At 31.5% G+C, this 20,707-nt stretch overlaps 1 protein-coding gene across 6 annotated transcripts; it reads left to right on the top strand.

Moving 5' to 3' along the window:
- The first annotated feature begins 239 nt into the window (after positions 1–239).
- Positions 240–20,233, top strand: LOC134693788 (leucine-rich repeat-containing protein 34-like). 6 transcript variants are annotated; one of them, XM_063554697.1, is made up of 12 exons: positions 240–357; positions 2,357–2,485; positions 3,997–4,011; positions 6,320–6,364; positions 7,577–7,766; positions 9,867–9,950; positions 10,445–10,573; positions 11,390–11,521; positions 11,794–11,912; positions 13,067–13,222; positions 13,781–13,907; positions 19,600–20,233. In XM_063554697.1, the coding sequence occupies exons 2-12, from the start codon at positions 2,370–2,372 to the stop codon at positions 19,822–19,824; spliced, it is 1,338 nt and encodes a 445-aa protein (XP_063410767.1). In that variant the 5' UTR covers positions 240–357; positions 2,357–2,369; the 3' UTR covers positions 19,825–20,233. The 6 variants fall into 6 exon arrangements, with proteins under 6 accessions (XP_063410767.1, XP_063410766.1, XP_063410768.1 ...); XM_063554696.1 differs by having other exon boundaries at positions 246–352; XM_063554698.1 differs by lacking the exon at positions 3,997–4,011 and having other exon boundaries at positions 246–352.
- Positions 20,234–20,707: the final 474 nt, after the last annotated feature.

Genomic DNA, 20,707 nt, shown 5'->3' with positions numbered 1-20,707 from the left:
GTTTCCATTCCATAATATGAAGTTATTTTCCGTAAACTAACAGAGATTTGCCTCTAATGACTTTTCCCAACTTGTCATTTAATTATTCTCCTTTATAAAATCCAAATTACTTATTGGAAAAGAGAACGAATCTGCGACGAGCAGACTACGAGAAAATTTCTCAAAGAAAAATATGTTTTAGTCCGTTCATGCTTTATACACTCTTTAGTTGGTCTTTGAGTATTTTGATAGACATTATTCTTCGATTATCGCCCTTGTTAGCAATCACCTGCTCCGAGAATTCACGAGAAAAAACTGTTGTAGCAACAAACGCTGGCGGGGAACCTGAATTTTAGAGTTTCTGAATAAGATTGTACAGTAATAAGATCATTTCTAACACACTAAAAAACAGCTTTGGCGTTTATAACTTATTCCGTCAAAATTACCTGATGTGAACTCTGCAGTTGATTAGTAAATTAGTTGATACCCTCGCCTGCTTTGACCAGCTGAGTTACGAAATTTTCACGATTCCTTTCCTTAAACTAATGAATAATGTTCTTGTTTGGGGTTTCCTCATCAATAACCTCATCATCTATTACATCTTAATGCCTTACCGTCCTCAGTTACATCTGTCAGCAGCCTTGAATCGTTCAAGAGGCTCCTGACAAACAAATAAATCAAAAGCCCTTGTTTTTAATCCCCACTATTAAATATTCATGTATTTGTATAGCACCTTTTTGTTTTTGTTTGACATTTATTCAACATTATTTTTGCGCACACTCAAAAGTGACAGAATAGTCAACATGATGACAGTGGTCACTAACTGGTAGAAGGGAAGCAGGACAAATCGCCCTACTTTTTCACACTCGCCCCACTATCAAAAAAAATTTAAAAATCCCCCCAACCTGGTTAACCAACTCACCCCACTTTTTAACCAATCCCCTCACTTGTGAAAAGGGTTAAATCCAGATATGTTTTCCCCTGTCAACTTGCCCCACTTATTGAATAAAAGGAAAAATCTACCTCTATATATACAATGTTCAGTTCTACGAACTTACTAACCGCACTAAATGAAAACTTGCTTTGATTTTTGTAATCTACACAGAATAAAAAAAAAAAAACAAGAAATTTATTAAACTTTTTTAACATTCTTAAAATATAATTGCAAATATATTTTCGTATCATTGTTTGAGAATAACTTTATACTTGTAAGCTTAGTTATTTGTATAACAATTGAAAAGAAACCTGTTTATTGTATCATATTCACACATAATATATAACTTTATTGCAAAAACAGAGTTTTTAACAGCAATTTGAGTTTTAATAATAGCACTTCACTTAGGTTTTCAAAGGTATTGAGGTGGGCAGGGACAAAGATATACAACGGGATTGCATCTTTTTTATAAGTGGTTTATCTATTTGTCATGAGTGGGGCCAGTTGACATGGATTCGGTAGAAGTAGAAGCATCCATACATTATTTATACTTCAGTTATAACACGATCAGAGGGTCATTATGATGAGGACATGAAAAACGGTCTTTAAAACTTTACGTTTCTTGTTAGTCCAAATAATTATGACATCTTGAAAGCCAAGGCTATTATATTTTTCTTTTATACCTTACGTCATAGGAAGGAAGGCTTCAAAGCATTTAAAAAAACAAAACCTTCCAAGACGTCATTATTATTTGGACTAACTTTAAATTATGTGTACGTTTGCCCTATTTCAACATAACTATTAAGGGGGCATTGAAGTTGAATAAAGTTATTCAGATATTTAAATAATATATATACATGTACAATGTATACATGTATCACTCTTGAAATTTATGAAACCATATATTTTCCCATCTTGTTCTGTCTCCCATATTTTTTCTTCAATATTAGGTACATGTACATGTAGGGCTATTCCATACCTGTCAACCTGTGACGATGAAAATGCAGGTCATAACCTGCATTGCAGAATGAAATCTCAGGTCTTAAGGCTTACAAAGTTTTTCAAGCTGAATTTCAGTATTTAGGGGACAGTTTTCTTATAATTTAAATAAAAGTTTCCAAAACATGTTCACTAGATAGGACATTCATGACATTTGTTAAGTAATTTAAAATTTTGTTAATTATTAATTCATTGCACATTAACAAGCTTTTGATTGTTGACAGGTATGCTATTCCATTATAATGTATGAGGGGTGGTAGGAAAAGACTTTCAAAATATCCAAACAACCAAGACCCATTTTTTTAGATAATTTTATTTTGCTTAATGGTGATATACACATACTGAAAAAACATCCATGACCCTGAGATTCAATAATAAAACAACCTTTCTACCCTCCCACATTCATTTTAATGGAATAGTCCTTATTTTTCCATCTTGTTCCAGGGTAACATCAAAGATGTCAGACATCCATTCAACAGCTTACAGATATGATGCAGTGTGTACAGAATTGAGCAGACAACCACATCCTTACATTTTGAAAATGTTTGAAAGGGAAAAAGAAGACACTGTATTGTATGTATTGATAATATATATTCTCTCTTTCAATAACATTCACTTTTAAACAAAAAATAAACATGATACATAACAGTTTTAATTACCCATTTCATAAATGTAGTGAATTTTCTAAGAGTTTATATGAGTTATTCCCCTTTCCTTGGTGAATTTACTAAAAGTTTAAATGAGTTATTCCCCTTTCCTTGGTGAATTTTCTCAAAGTTTATATGAGTTATTCCCCTTTCCTTAGGATACTGGTATACTATCATAAACATCAAAGGATTAGCAGTTTGTTTGGTCGGTCTTCAGAGTTTCTGATAGGACTGTTTTGGTGTTTATTTATTTGATTTAAAGCCGGTAGGATGCACAATTGCAATAAACATATGGGGGAGGGGGAGGGGGGAGGGGGGAAACATAACAATGCCTACTCCTTTCAATTTCTAATTCTACCTTGAGCACTGATTTATATGATCTTTGTGATATTTTCTTTTAAAGTTTAACCCATATCAATCTGCTACATAATAGAAAATTACCATCCCTCAGAAATGATAATGAGATTCCTTATCAAGTGTTTGTTTTAAACTGAACCCCCTTATGTGTTCTGTATCGTAAGAAGGGAAATAACTCATACATTTATTGAATTAAAAATTCATCAAGTTGTGACTAATTGACAAGTGCTATATATCATAAAAAGAATGAAACTGCTTTTAGAAGAAAAACTATGTATTCTTGCTTTTATAAGTAGTATTACACAAAAACATGATACAACTAAATTCTTAAAAATTTAACAAAGCAGACTATTATTTATACTATTAATTTTCAGCAATTGATGGTCAGAAAAATCTCCAAGCGTATACATGTATTGGTTTTTAAGTTTTATACATGCAAGGGGTAACATTTTATTGCTCATGAATATTTAGGAAAAATGATATGGTGCCTATATTCTTCATCATTAAAGCTTTTGATAGAGACCCTGTGGGGAGATGATATTATTCAGGTCTATATAATAAAAAAAACTGCTGTACAAAAGAGTTCTTTTGAATATATAAAAACTATAAAATGGTTGAATTTACAACACACATCTGGATGAAACAACCTTGGTACATGAAGGTCTTTCTGAAGCCTATATTTTAAAACATCTATGTTAACGAAAACAAAATTTTTGCAGATTAAGAAAATATATATATATATCTGGAATCACCCTCATTCAAATTTAAAAGGTTTATTATGCAGCAGGAATGATTAACAAATGTATTAACTAATGCATGCTTCCCTCCCCTTTTTTTTTTATAACTTATTGAATTTCAGTTTTAAGCAATAATAGATACACATATATATATTCACAGTGTTTGTAGAAATTATATAAAAAAATAATAAACTAGTGCACACATCAATTTTATTTTTGTACTTTTATTTATCATAACCTTCAATAATAGATGAACATATTATTATTTGTGTTAAAACATTATTGTGTGTCCACATTTTTTATGACATTAACTAACAAATTCACAATTATCACGGCACTACAGACGAAAGAAAACTGGGTAAGTATAGAAGTGTGGTTTCCACAAACACCATTCACTTCTATTTATAACTACGGACTGATTGCTGGTGTTTTGAAAATCTCCTGATTTATTCCTTTTTTTACTCTTATTTAGAGTAATTCATAGTTGCATGCATTAATTAGAAATTGATAAAAAAAAAATTACGATGGCTAAAATTAAAAAAACCCAACCTGGAACCAAATTTTTCAAATCATGTATGAATTTAATACCAGTTTTAAACTTTCTTGCCTACCTCAGGCTCTTGTTTAATTGAATCTGAAGTAATTCATTGATGACAAATTAATGTACATGTACCAATTTTCTGCACCAGCTGATCATAATAAATGTCTCTTCAGTGATGCTTGAGGCCTCACTATTTGAAAAATCAAGGCTAAAAAATTTAAAGAGCTATAAAATATACTAAATAGGACAAATAGTATAGCCAAAGCTGAACACTAATTAGGAATCAAAGCTTTGCACGAGGGAAATATACAATGTAGTCTTTAAATTTAAATAATTTATAATTTTTTTTTTCATGCCAATTCTAAAGTTATAGCTACATGCATTTTTGTACTTGGCTGGTGACACCATCAGGGTATAACAGTCCACCAGCAAAAAACTTCAAAGATCCATTAATTGTGATATCAGGAGAAATTTGAAACACCAGTCATTAATATTAACAATCAGTCTGTTTTTGAATTAACAATTCTCACATTTCACAGTTTTTAACACCATAACCAATCTCCTATTGTTTGAGTGTTACTCTGTTATATTATCTTTACTCCTAACAAGGACAACCATTTGTCCGACTTCTTCTAACTTGGTATTGAACTTTGTCATTTGACAAGCAGTTTAAAGGTAGCAGCATGTACATAATATCAACAGTAAAATGCATGTGCATGTACATAAATAGGTTATGAATATGCTGGTTTATCACATATTTGCTAATCTTATAATATACATATTATTTTTTTCATACCTTTTGAAAGAAAAAGGTGTTAATTTAAATGTATGAAAAATTTAGAGACAATAATTTCCCGCAAAATTTTCAATGGCTTATATCTTAAAAACAAGAACAGTCATTCAAATGGCTTGTAATTTTGAAACAAATGAGTGCACACATCATCCTTAAATCATCCATCAAGCCATTTCAAATAGCTTTAAGAAATTATTATATATCTATATATGTATATCTAAGCTTTAAGGTCATTATAATGATTTCAAATGGATTTATTCCATTTCAATGGTATTTTTAAGAGGAGTGTAGTAACAATTTTATGCCGTAAACTTATGCCTAAATATGTAAATTAAATTTTGGAAAACGTATGATTTTACCAGCATTATATTATTACTTATCTGAGTATGTTATTTGCAAGAGTTATATTTACTCATCTTAGCACTATTACATGCATGCACTAAACTTTGTTTCAGTTTTAATCTTAGAGACTTCATTTGGTGACTCAGAGTGAAGAGTATGCATGGGTGTTCTATAAATGATATGTGATTATTTCCTCATTGACACATACAATGTAAAATCCCTACAGGATTCTATCATGTGTGAAAAATGTGGAGGGGGACCCATAGGAATGCCTTGCAATATTTTTTGTACATGTTTGTCCTGCGCCACATAGGTAATGCTTCCTGAGGGCTACTTCCTTGCTCACTTCTGAATTGTAATAGATCATTGAAATGTTGTGTAATACTGGCTTTACTGCATCATTATCAGTACATAAATGTAACAGTTTTACAGCTATTTTGAGGTCATCAATCATGTCACCAAGGTCAACCCCCAGCAACTTTCAATTAATAAGCAATTTTCAATGTTAGATTTTGTGCTTAAGTTAGATTGATAGGAATAACTATGATGAATGATCATAAATCCATTATTTGTTTCCTGCATAGTTTCTTTACTGTATCTGTATATAACTGTTTGACAGCTATTTCAAGGCCTTGTAGTCGCCATGTCAAGGCCAAGCAACTTTCAATTAATAAGCAATTCCCAATGTACATATTTATTCTTAAGTTTGTTTGACAGAAGCAACTTGTAATATAGATCAAGGATATTTTTTTATGAAGTTGCATTTACCATAACTGTCCTTACATATAATGTTTGACATCTTTTTCAAGGCTTCATTTTACCTGAGAACACAATCATATGTATACATGTATATAATATAAGAAAACACTCATTCTGTTATGATTGCTGAGGAATTAAAAATATACTACATGGATGTGTTACTCTGGTGGTTAATAAAGTATTTTATATGAATTTCGATTTTTTTACTGACATTATGAAATATTTTATTAGTGGTGGTAGAGTTGGTTCAGGTAGAAAAAGTATAAGTACTGACAGGTGAGATCACATGACAGTCACATGGTTTTGTACTTCCCATGATAATGCAATTTGTTCACAGCACATACAATTTGATTTTTAAGAATTTCCAGATTGACATTTTCAAACCCTGTCACTTGAAAGGTACTTTGCACTATTTTTAACATGGAAATAAGTTTTTATCTCTTTTTTTTTTTTTTTTTATAAGTCAAACTTATTTTGATATCAAAAATAGTTATTAAAAGAATGATATTCAAAATAATTTATAATTATAATAAAAAAAACATCATATTTTAAAAACTTGGAACCTGGTGGATATTTGTCTCATTGGCAATTAATACCACACCTTCCTTAATTTTGATATGCAACTATATATATATATATAGTAATTGTTAACTTTTTGTTCTTTTTTAAAATTGTGTTTTAAATATTGTCAAAACAGTGCACGTACAGTTTAAGTGGTAACTGTTACATATGAAGTGAAGATAAAATAATTTTCATTCCAATATTTCCTCGGTAAGATTTAATTCCCTTTTAACATGTAATTGTTATTTAACTCTTAACAATGGTTTGCAGGCTGAGGTCGTGTGGTGAAAGGTTTATGTGATCCAATACAGAAGACATGATATATAAATCCATAATTAACAAATGCTTTTCTGTAACACAATTAATTTTCAGCCTCAGAAATTTAGAATCTTATAATAAATATATACCATATATTTGAAAAAGATTGCAAAATTCACAAATAGCATGTTTGCTTTTTAACAGTTCAAAATAAATTTATAAAGGTTTGGAAAAAAAACCTGAATTGTTTTTATACTTTGATTGAATCATTCGTTATTATTCCCTTTAAGTAATCTGAATTAAAAGTTCATCAACAAAAAGGATAAATTTACAAATTTCATGTATTTGATAGTTTAATTTTTTAAATATACATTTTATATGAAAATTTCATAATTGTGAATTTAAAATATTAAGGTATGTTATGATTCAAATATTTTTATTGCCTTTAATTTATTAAAAAGTTGCTGATTTATAATTCTAAAAATATTTGTAAGATCATGCAATTTGAATGAATAAATTAAACCAATGATATTTCAGTAAAATGAGTATGATTATACCATAAAATATATCTGTTCAAACTATTTTAGTACTTGTATTACATCTGAATGTATTTCCACTTTCATTGATGGAAAAACCAACTAATGTTTTGATTTACTATGATAATTTCAGTGATTTCAAAGACCAGATGCACTTGTATTTGGCTGGAAACAATAACTTGTTGACAGATAAACGTATAGAGGACCCAGACTGTGAAGCATTGTACAAAACTCTGCAAAACAACAGCTATGTGACCAGTCTAGATCTTCGCTATAATCTTATCACAGATGAAGGAGCAAAGTTTATTGCTAAACTCATTGAGGTAAGACATCCGAAAGATTAACTGAATTCCTAAACGAGAAAATTTTAGGGATTTTCATGTTTTTCCATAGCCTAAGTCTACATGCAAACCTGAACTAGGTATATATATATATGTATATAATGTATATAAAACTCTTCTAAACATCGACCCAACAATGTTAGATCTGTAAATTTGCTTTCGCAAAATTTTTGTTCTTCCCTTCTTGTTCGAACCCATGCGGCTGTGATATCGTGACACCAAATCGCCTGCACTGCAGCCGTCCCTCTAGACCACACGACCACCTGGGCTTTATGTATATAATGTATACATACATGTATAACTGGTCTATAGAAAATTTTTAAAATTTTAATTCATGGTTTACAAAACAACAAAATCCACAAAAAACAGTATCAAATGTTAGATCAGTTATACATGAACATGTAATAAATCCACAATATGTCATGGAAAAAAAAGAGAAACAAACTCTTAGGTCAATAATAAACTGACAACACCATGGCTAAAAAAGAAAAAAGACTAAAACAATATATTTACATGCTATTTTTTTTATTTGTGAAACTCTATTAAATAAATTCCCCCAAAAAATGTTTACACTATGATTATGTCTGAGTCTATGAGATTTACCAAAGTATTTTTATAGGCTGACTCACATTTATGCTCTCTTTGCAAAAACAATCTTAGATGCTTTGATAACTATTCATGAATATTTAGTAATACAATAAGAAGGACAGATTTTTAAAAACATGGAGATTCCTTCTTGTAAATATTATGTATTTCTTTCAAGACATACAAGTGTGGACACAGATGAGTGTGGATAGTATACAGTGTCTTATGACAAAAGTAGTTCTATGTTTTCCCTATATGGTGTTATAAACTGTGTTGCACGATGACAACCAATCTGAGCATTAGGAGTGTTATTTATAAAAAATAATTTATGTTCAAGACGGGCATGGAGGAGACAGTAATTACATTAGTTACCAAATGATAATGATAGAATTTGTTCTACAACTTTGATTTTGGATAATTTTGTAGCTAGGAGAGCAACACATAATAGGTTCTTTTTTCATGTGTTTTTTTTTCTTAAGGGGAGATGATATCTAGTTTTGAGAACATGATATAAGGAACCTGTAATTCAGCGGTTGTTGTTTGTTTATGTGTTACATATTAGTTTTTTGTTTATTTTTTTAGTAAAAATAAGGCCATTAGTTTTCTTGTTTGAATTATTTTACATTGTCATTTCTGGGCCTTTTATAGCTGATTATGCTGTATTGGCTTTGCTCATTGTTTATGGCCGTACGGTGACCTGCAGTTGTTAATTTCTGTGTCGATTTGGTCTCTTGTGGAGAACTGTCTCATTGGCAATCAGTCAGCACCTCTTTTGTATATGTATTTGCTTACTATTGGTATGGTTCTATTTATACTACTTTGAGGTGGATTGTCAGTATCATAAGTTAATTTTTTTTGTTAAAATGTCGAATTGTTCCTCAGATTAGAATACATTTATTGGTTTTTTAGTAATGAAAATGCCTGACATTATGCTTGGGGATAGATGATCTAGGATGTTAACTTCTGTGCTGATTTATATCAATTCTTTGATTATATCTCCTCCAAAGCTGGTCGAAGCAAAGACAATTTTGACCAATATGAAAATTATTTCACCAAAAGAACCTTTATGAGTATGCTTCAAAGACTCATAACTGCTCCAATAGTAATCTGATAGAATTTTAAGCATGTCAAGTCAATATTATCAACATCTACTTAATTAGTCTTAATATGTCTAAATAATTAAAAAGTCATAGTATTCAAAAGGTAATGCAAAATTTTTCCTTTTTTTTGTTTTTGTTATATGGATACAAATATTTCTTTCAAGACATAAAAGATATTTTAGAAACTTGATACACATGGTGACTATGTAAAGAAATATGGGTACAGTACACTACTTGAAATCTTGACATTTCAAAATCTATATATGAATAATTCAGAAAATTTTGCATTTGATTGATTAAGAATTTATAATTCAACAATAAAGGGGAGATAATTATATATATTTTCATGAAAGACAATTATAGGGAGATAACTCTTTTATTTTTTATCAATTTTCAGGAAACAACAAAGCTAACAGACCTGAATTTAATGTGTAATGAGATTGGAGCAGTAGGAGCTGAACATATAGCAAAGGCATTATTGGTAATTATAAATATAGGAAACAGAATATATTTTGTATTGTAGAACTTTGTTTATATAACACTGAGTATTGAATAAGTAAAAACAAAAAAGTAAATCTGACTAGTGGTACTTGTACTATTTTTTCTTGCACCAAAACTACTAAATTTTGTAGCAAAAACTACATACATATGCTACTTGTGTTCTTTGAAAATACATAAAAAAAAAAGATAAGAATTATTGAGAAAGTAAATTAGAAAAATACTCTTGATAGAAAAAGTAACTCATAGTATCCTATTCTAAGTCAAAGTACACATTTCAGTTCTGTTTGTTTTATCTTTGAACAAATTGTAAACTTTTCATATTCATGCTATTCAAATGCATGTAAAAAAACTTTTTCTAACTTAAAGATTGGTTTTAATATTTCTCATCAATATAGCAACCATTTTTGAATATATGATGTAATGAATTATGGCTGAATCTAGATAATTAAATTTGACTTAAACTTTTTATTGCAGAAAAATGAATCCTTGAAAACACTAAGAATGACAGGAAATAAAATGGGAAACAAGGGAGGAATGTGGTTTGCCCAAGCTCTCCAAGTCAATACTACACTAGAGGCACTAGATGTTGCAGACACAGATTTAGTAAGCTTTGCTTGAAATATTTACTGAAAGAGATACTTTATGTGATGTTTATATATTGTATTAAATGTCAGATTTCGTATGTTTTTCCACCATAAACCTAGAGGAAATATATGTGTTGGTGACACTTATGAGTTGATTTGAAATAAGAAGACTTGGTATGAATGCTAATGAGACAAATATCCACTAAAGTCCAAATGAAGTTCATGTAAGAAGTTATAGGCCACTGTATGGATTTCAAAAGTGAGCAAAACCACTAATGACTAATTGATATAGTGAGCTATATACTTAGCCAAAACATGACAAAATGGTAACAATTAGAACAAGAAAACTTATATATATAACAGCCTTATTTATGACAAAACAATAAACAAAATAGTAATAGAATTGAACATGTTTGTGAATGCTACAACATGTTGTTATAAAGTACATTTTATAAAACTGAAAAACATGGGGTATTGCTGAAACTTGCAAAAACATAACAAATTTTTCACAGTATTTGCCACTAGACATTGAGCATTCATCAATCGATGGAATAATTTACATTGTAGACAAAATCTTTTTTTTGGAGAGAAACAAAAATAGTACATTGGAGGTACACAGTTTTTCTCAAATTTGAAGTACTTCTTTCCAAATTTTTGAATTGAAGGGCAGATATTTTTTTCTTCACACATGACAAAATTCAATACCTCAATGGATTGCAGCTAGCAAAAAATCAGAACTTCACGAGGAGCTGTTACTTCATTTTACAGTAAAATGATATGTTTTGAAAAAAAATCTATAAGATCTGGGAACACGTGATTTTTTATTTTATTTCAGACCATTGAGAGCATCATTGCTATATCTACAGTACTATATAACAACAAAACTCTGAAGGCACTGAACATCAACAGACCTATTCTATTCTCACATCAAGAAGAAACCACTGTTCATTTTGCTGAAATGCTGAAGGTGAAATGTTATATTTTAATTTAAAAAGTTGTTGTGACAAACAAATATTTTCATGTTGTATTTGGTAGGAAGGGACTTCAAATATTTTTTTTCAAATTTGGTAATATGATAGATTCAAGTAAAATGTACTATGCTTTTAGAAACAAAAATGTACAATATGATAAATTAATACTGTCTGAGTCCATGTTTTAACATGTAATGTGTACAGATTTGTGTTGCTGAATGCATAGAGCTAGAAAAAAGTTAAACTGAACTTTTTAAACTATTTTTAGGTTAATACAACATTAAAAGAGGTTCATTTCCAGAAGTATGATATGAGGGACTTTGGAATGACTAGACTTGCAGAAAACCTGATGCATAATGATACTCTAACATATTTGGATCTTAGTTGGTATGTATAATTAAAATGTTTAAAGGTTAACTATGGTATTATAACAATCTGACCTCAGACAAAAACATTTTTATGCCCCACCTGCCATAGTAGAGGGACATTATGTTTTCTGGTCTGTGCATCCATGCATTTCTCTGTTCTTTCATCTGTTTGTTATGTTCTGTGCCTGTCCCACTTTAGTTTTTGGTCAAGGTAGTTTTTGATAAATTTGAAGTGAGTAAAACTTGAAACGTAGTACACATCTGCCCTCTGATTTGATCTTTCTAACTTTAATGCCAAATAAGAGTTTATATCCCAATTTGATGGTCCACTGAACATTAAAAATTATAGTGTGATTGGGGCATCTGTCTACTATGGACACATTTTTGTTTTTTCCTTTTTGAATTACAACATATTTTTAAAGGACTGCTTCTGACTGTGAAAGAGAGGTGTCTAGAAATTTTTCTCAGAGCTACTGGGGGCCTTGAGCGGCCCCCAGACCCCTCGCAAAAAATGGATTTTGCCTCACTATTTAAAGAGGTTAGTTACGGCACTGATTACTGTAAACCTAATTATTTTTAGGGATACTTTATTTCATGTTTAATTCTTTCTAGACAAATTCCAGGCGATTTAATTCAACAATTTTCAAATGTTACTTACACAATGAAAGATACAAGTTTTAAATTTTCACTGCAATGTATATTCTCATTATTTGTATGCCCCACCTACGATAGCAGCATTATGTTTTCTGGTCTGTGCGTCTGTCTGTTAGTTCGTCTGTCCTGCTTCAGGTTAAAGGTTTTGGTCGAGGTAGATTTGATGAAGTTGAAGTCTAATCAACTTGAAACTCATTTCACATGTTTGCTATGATAGGATCTTTCTAATTTTAACCACAATTTCATGGTCCACTGAACATAGAAAATGAAAGTGTGAGTGGGGCATCCATGTACTGGGGACATAAAATGACATTCTTGTTCTTCTTACTAAAGTCGTGAAAATAAATCGCTCACTAAATTAAACTAGTTGGTTTACAGTATTGTATTGAGAACAAATACTTATTATGAACTAAACCAAGCAAATGTCATTAAACTTATATATAATCTTTGCCCAAACTTGCCTTTATCTCAACCAATCCTACATATATTATATTAATGATATTAATGATTTTGTTATAGCAATAGAATAACAAGAGATGGAATTAATGAATTGTCAAAAGTATTAGAGAAGAATACTGCTATTGAAGTGTTAGACTTGGGGTATAACAGATTGGAAGATGATGGAGCCATACATATAGCCAATGCTCTTGCTTCTCTGAACACCAACCTTAAAACGTAAGTCAGATTTAAAAATAAAATAAGAGAAATTTAAAAAAAAAAAAGGACAAAAAATTTTACCAAAAGTGGAATCCAATGACCATGATAAACATCTTCCAATTCTATCCTCAGTTATAGATGATCACAATAATCAAACAGATCAGAGCTAGTTTCACAACAAAGTATAGTATGAAAAAAGTGAAATACTTAAAAATGTATGATCTTTTGTTCTTTTTAGACAGAGTGTTGTCTTTAACTATTGTTTTTTTTTGGTTCTTAACAAAACATGTTAACCGTTACACTTTTGGTTTAAGATTTTGAACTTCATTTTCTTTTTTGCTTTCATTTCTTATACATATAAAAAAGAAGATGTTGTATGATTGCTAATAAGACAACTCTCCGCAAGAGACCAAATGAATCAGAAATCAACAACTATTATAGTACAGTCTTCAACAATGAGCAAAGCCTATACTGCATAGCATCTATAAAAGGCTGTTCATGTACATTTCATAGAAAAGAAAATTTACTCACCATATATAAAACAAAAGTCAACTTTTTTCTTTCATATATTTACAGTTTAGTTGTGACCAGTAACAACATTGGAAGTAAAGGACTGTGTGCCCTGGCTGATGCAATGAAGACCAACACAACATTAACTAATATCTATATTTGGGGAAATAAGCTAGAGGAACCAGCAGCAATCGTAAGTTTATACAATGAAGACAGTCATTTTCAATAATTCTATAAGTCTATTCATTTTAATTTATGTTGACAGATCATGACTATTCAGTAGAAAAAAGTTAAGTGCAAGAAGACTTTGATTTGCAAGAGATGAATGTCCATCTGTCCTTCAACCCACCTGTCTCACTTTCATTTCAGCACTATGACTTAAATCTGTCTCACTTTCATTTCAGCACTATGACTTAAATCTGTCTCACTTTCATTTCAGCACTATGGCTTAAATCTGTCTCACTTTCATTTCAGCACTATGGCTTAAATCTGTCTCACTTTCATTTCAGCACTATGACTAAAATCTGTCTCACTTTCATTTCGGCACTATGACTTAAATCTGTCTCACTTTCATTTCAGCACTATGACTTAAATCTGTCTCACTTTCATTTCAGCACTATGACTTAAATCTGTCTCACTTTCATTTCAGCACTATGACCAAATTTGTCTCATGAAATTCATGAAACTCTTGCACAATGTCAAAAACCTAAAATTCGCTGACAAATTTTTAAGGATTAGGTTCGATAAAGCCAAAAAATGGCCCACCTTTTTATTTAAAATTTCTATTTGGATTTATTAACCAATATTACACTGGCTAATACAATGACTAGGTAGGAAGTATTAGCCTTTTTGTTGAAAATAAACGTTCCTGTGTTTTATTCATGATGTCACAAATGGTACTCATTTTAATTTTCTACAAAAAATCATGGTCAATAAAAATAGGTCGATTTCCATTGGTTTTTGGACTGGTAACATAGAGGGCTTACGTTAACAAAAAATATCTTTGAACATGTTATTTTATAATAACATGTTTCTTGTCTAGCTTGAATATTTAGTTCTAAATTTGGCTGAAATCCAGCCGATTTTGTCAAATTTCACCAAAATCTCTTATTCTGTCTGTAGTTTTATGATTTGGATTTTAAAAATCTACGTTTTAGAAAAAAAAACTATGGCAGTAATAGTTCTATTTAACTTTCTCACACAACCTTAAAACATCTTTTATCTTGTAACATTAGCCTTTATAATTGGGTTGAATACAAAACTAACTCCTTTTGGCAGTGAGTCACTTACAGTGACAACAGCAATATTACACATATACAGCCTTGTTCAGTTCTCCTAAAAGACATTTTGGTTTTTGATGACACAGTACAACACTGTCGCATTTCAAAATTTGAGACCAAAGGCTGCAAAACTTGTGCTATTTTAATTACAGATGCTGAATTCACTAGCAATTTGACCAAGAAGTCATATTTTACCAGAAGTTACGATGATCTGAATTGTAAATCGATAAATGTCGTCTACGGATTAGAGCGCAACCTTTGCGGCTTGGTATAAGTCGGTGAAACGAAAGGAAGGCTAAACAAACGTATGTGCTGTCATAGATCAGACATTAACCTCAATGCTAACGACATTCTATACCAGCATTTCAATCAGCCCGATCATTCCATCGTTTCTATGACAGTTCGAATTATTGAAAAAATATACCATAGCTCGAACAATCCTAATCTTTCAACGACTCTCCGTAGACAAAAAGAAGACTACTGGATTAGACAATTGGAAACTGCAACACCGTATGGCTGCAATGACAAAATTGATGGTATAGGTATTCTATCTAGTCCTTCGTATAACTCGGTGAATGTGATGAATATTTTCAACTCGACTCCTCGATGTAGAAGTAGTCATGGCCATCGTCATTATACATGACCCTCTCTGCATGATGTCTCTATTAATGACTTGCTGCCATGCATACAAAAACCGTTAGGTATTCATCACATTCGCACGAAACTTTATTCATTACCCCTTTCAAAACTTCATTCTCTGTTCAATTTATGTTTGGAATCCACTGTTACAAACCCTCATTCAAACCAATACAAACTACAAGCTATCATTTCGGATATTGCTAGTCACAGACTTTTCAAGCCAGTTCGCATTGGAAAAGATGAAAAAGAGAAAAGATCTTTTCTAAATCTTTCCTTTGCCAACAAAGGTCTCCATGGCGTCAACCTAGGCAATATCCTTCATCATAAATTAGTTCAATCGAAAATACCTCCTTATTTCAAAGACCAGTCTGTACCAATAATTTCTTATACCTATACCAAACCTATTGCAACTAAAATTTTCAATTACAAACTTGTTTTTCAGTATCTCGATATTGACGACTTCAAGTCTAAACCTCCTGATTGCACTTGTGGTAGTTCCCAATTCACATATAATCCTGCTGGCCACGCTATTACCGGTGACCTTAACATTGTTAATAACACTTCTCTACGAAACGTGTTATCGAAAGGTCCGAAATATCGTGAGCCTAAATCCATCAATTGGAAACACAACTTTAAAATTTTGATGGATTCAGTCGAGGATTATGCCAGGCAATGGGCTAAGCGCGAGAAGGAAGACGTAGACACTCTATCCGAATGGATTAAGGCAGTGAGGTCGTTAATACAAATCAGAATTAAGAAACTGAATGGGTCCATCAATGCCCATGCTACGTCAATCTTCAAAGATCCAAATGTTGCTAAACACCTATCTGACCTCCATGATGAATATGTTGTTGTCCCCGCAGACAAAGCCCCAAATAACATCGTTTTTATCTGTAAAAGTCATTACATTAATTGCTTGATAAACGAATTAGGTATAGACAATTCACTTGGAAACCCAACATATACCCTCACGACACTTACCAAAGAGGAAATCCTGGATAATCATAGGTCTGTTCTTTGTTCCTTTGATATTTCAACCAAAGATGAAGAACTGGATCTTCCATCACTGTACTGGATACCTAAACTACATAAGTGTCCTTACAAACAACGGTATATTGCTGGGTCTTCCAAGTGCTCCACGAAACCCCTTTCTAAATTATTAACATCCATTTTATCAGCAATAAAAGACGGGCTTCAAAGTTATTGTGAAACTGCCTATTCTAGAGGTGGCGTGAATCAGATGTGGATACTTAAAAATTCCAAAGATCTTTTAGAGTACATACAATCTAACTCTCTTTCATCTTGTAACAGTATTAAAACATTTGACTTTTCTACTCTTTACACAAGTATTCCACATTCCAAACTAAAAGACAAATTAAAAGAGTTGGTATTACTTTGCTTCATAAAAAAGAATGGCCAACGTAGATACAAGTATCTTGTCTTAGGGAGGGGTAAATCATTCTTTGTAAAGAATCAGTCTGATTCAAACAAAAAATTCTCTGAAACCGATATTAACAAAATGCTTGATTTCTTGATTGACAACATATTTGTTACGTTCGGAGGACATGTTTTTCAACAGACTGTCGGCATCCCAATGGGAACAAACTGTGCCCCTCTACTTGCTGACTTTATTATTATGAGGCTGACTTCATGCAGGAACTTCTTAGGAAGAAAGATAAGAAGTTAGCAATATCCTTTAACTCTACTTTCCGCTATATAGATGACGTTCTTTCACTAAACAATTCAAAATTTGGTGACTATGCGGATCGCATCTATCCCATCGAATTGGAGATAAAGGATACTACAGATACAGTTAAGTGGGCTTCATATCTTGACTTACATCTAGAAATTGACAATGAGGGTCGGTTGAAGACAAAACTTTACGACAAAAGAGATGATTTCGGCTTTCCAATTGTGAACTTTCCATTTCTAAGTAGCAACATTCCAGCAGCACCTGCATACGGGGTATATATCTCCCAATTGATCCGATATTCCCGTGCTTGCATTTCCTATCATGATTTTCTTGATAGAGGGTTATTGCTCACAAGGAAGCTATTAAACCATGAGTTCCAAATGGTGAAGTTGAAATCATCCCTTCGTAAATTTTACGGACGCCATCACCAGTTTGTTGACTGTTATACATGTAGAATAACCTTTTCACAAATGATATCGGATATGTTCCTTACGTCGTAACTACAATCCCCTTCCCTTTCATGAATTTGATCTACCGAATTAGACTATTTACCGGATTTGTAATCACATAAGCAACACGACGGGTGCCGCATGTGGAGCAGGATCTGCTTACCCTTCCGGAGCACCTGAAATCACCCCTAGTTTTTGGTGGGGTTCGTGTTGTTTATTCTTTAGTTTTCTATGTTGTGTCATGTGTACTATTGTTTTTCTGTTTGTCTTTTTCATTTTTAGCCATGGCGTTGTCAGTTTGTTTTAGATTTACGAGTTTGACTGTCCCTTTGGTATCTTTAGTCCCTCTTTTATTGTTTTAAAGGTATAAGTTATAACATGGAAAATTACAAATTTTCTCATTGATATTAGCCCTTTACTATCATGGCCATTAAATCCTTCCCCATAACATCATACACCAGGACAAGATTTACTATTCTAGTATTTCACCATTAAACCATGATTTAACATATTCACAATGCTAATTAGTTAGAACCAAATCAAACATACAGTTTGAATTCAGGTAGTGAGTCACCTTTGATTTTAGAGTAATAACTTGAGTGGGGCTTTTTTGTCATCATCTTTTATTTAATATTCACTTGAAAGTAACCTTAGCCAAGAACTAAAACATAGCAGTATCAGAGATACAATTGTTGGCTGTTTGGGAAAACAGTTTATATTTTATCTCTTTTTCTAAGCTATCAGGCAATTACAGATGATACTTAATATAGGATGCTGAAAACCAACAAAACTCAATGAACAAACCCAATAATGTATTACCATATAGCATTTTTTTTTGCAGGTGTAAAAATTTTCGCGATTTTTATTGAATAAGGATAAGAAATATTTGAAGGCCATCGTGTAGTTGTTAGTGCATCAGACTACTAATAAAAATGTGCCTGGTGTGATTCCTGCCTTGGAATAAAATTTCAGGGACTTAATTTTTGGCTCTCCTTTGACACCATTTGCGAGTATGGTCTTGAATAAACGTTGATAGTCCTTTCCGAGGGGATGATAAATGGCTGACCCATGTTTAGAGAGAGCCATATCTCTTGCACGTTAAAGACACCCTTGTAGATTTCGAAAAGAGGAGGCTAATGCCGCTGCAAGGCAGCACTTTCACCGACAGAGTGGAAAGGGATTAATATAAGTTGCAAAACTTGTTTCCCAAATCCACTATAAATAAATATGTTTAAACTAAACTAAACTAAGAAATATTTTGACAGTTATTATTTTTTATTTTTATTTAAAAAATTAATCAATACCTTTGCATGTGCACTTTTAAATTGGCGGGATATGTTGATTTAGTTATGTCTGTGAAAATAAGTGAAAATTAATTCCCTCAAAAATAATTTGCTATACGGTATAAGGTTTAAGATGACTAACAAAGTGTGAAATAGTTCTTATGATAATATGACTGGTCAGATTATTAATAAATAAAAAGCAGACAGGAACAAAGAACAATCCTTGAAGTATACCTAAAATAGGTTTTCAGCTTTCTTAATGCATAAAAATTTGTGATAAGATTATCATGTTTTTTATGCTTACATATGTGCGTGGTGAGAAATCACCACATAAGAACTAACTATATAACAATCATTTTGAAAGTGCTTTAAAACTAGTTCACGAAATTATTGAGTTCTTTTATTATTGCAACTTGGAGGAGGGACCGTGTGTGAAAAAAGTACTTTTTTTCTTATTTTGTGTACAGCTATAATGTTCCTTACCTTTTCCACCAGTGGGGACCTTTCATAAAATCTAATAATGTGTTTTTATTTTCTTTAGGCCTTTGCTAATTTGATAGACAATGGTAGACTGAGCAAAGAGAACACAGATGTACAGGCTTATGTTGTAGATGGCGCCACTAAACTTTGTGAACTCAGTCATCAAATAAGCCGCCATACTTACTTTGCACCAAGTTATGGGGATGATGTGCCGTCATGGCAGCCAAGAGGCAAAAATCCAAGAGGATCTGATGTCGTTGTTATGAAAAATTTGACAGTTTATTAACAATCATTTTACTTTTGTGTTCCATTGATAGTGTTTCAAATTTTCACAACTGAAACGAAAAGGTGATGTTTTTTTTGAAAAAAAATGTTGTTTTAGTAGTCCGCTTTAACAGAAAGACATGAGAAACAAAACTGTATATTTTTACTGATTATAATCATATTAACTTATTACAAGATTCTCAATGAATTCTGTTGAATAGTTTATTATTACTTGAATATCTAAATGATTCAGAGGTTTGATTTTAGAAACTGGTGATTTATTTACTTCCAAGGTTCTCTCAGAAAAAGAGCAATACTGTCAGCAACATGTGTCTCTTTTCATTATTATTTTTTTGTTAAGGTATACTGTGATATTTTCATTATATAAATCATTTGTTTATAATGCATTCTCATTAAAATATTTTATTTAATATATGGTATCTGGTTTACATAACATTTATTAACAATTAAAGAGATGTGATATGATTGCCAATGAGACAAACATTCTCCAAAGTTCAAATGATGTTGATATAAGTAATTATAAGCAACTGTACGTCCTTCAACAATGAGAAAAACTATACTGTAAAGTTGGAATTGATTGTTGGAAATTATAGGCAAACATAAGGACTTCAACAATATGCCTTTTGTTTGGACAGAACATACATAAAGAAATAAAACTTTCTCTGACTGCTCTATAAATTAGTGACCCACAAACATCTTGAGTTCACTTTATTTTCTGATCTATACCTTCCTGTATGAAACAATCCGTATGGAATGTACACGGAATATAGTAGGAAAATTGCTTTGAATTCCTACCAGAAAAGAGTGATATTCTAGTCAGACAGTAGTAGGAATCCACACGGAAAATAGCCGAAAAATTTAAATTAGCAGGAATTTCTTAGTAG

The sequence above is a fragment of the Mytilus trossulus genome, chromosome 12 (assembly GCF_036588685.1).
Source record: "Mytilus trossulus isolate FHL-02 chromosome 12, PNRI_Mtr1.1.1.hap1, whole genome shotgun sequence".
Taxonomy (NCBI): domain Eukaryota; kingdom Metazoa; phylum Mollusca; class Bivalvia; order Mytilida; family Mytilidae; genus Mytilus; species Mytilus trossulus.
This window is presented reverse-complemented; position numbering and strand designations above follow the sequence as displayed.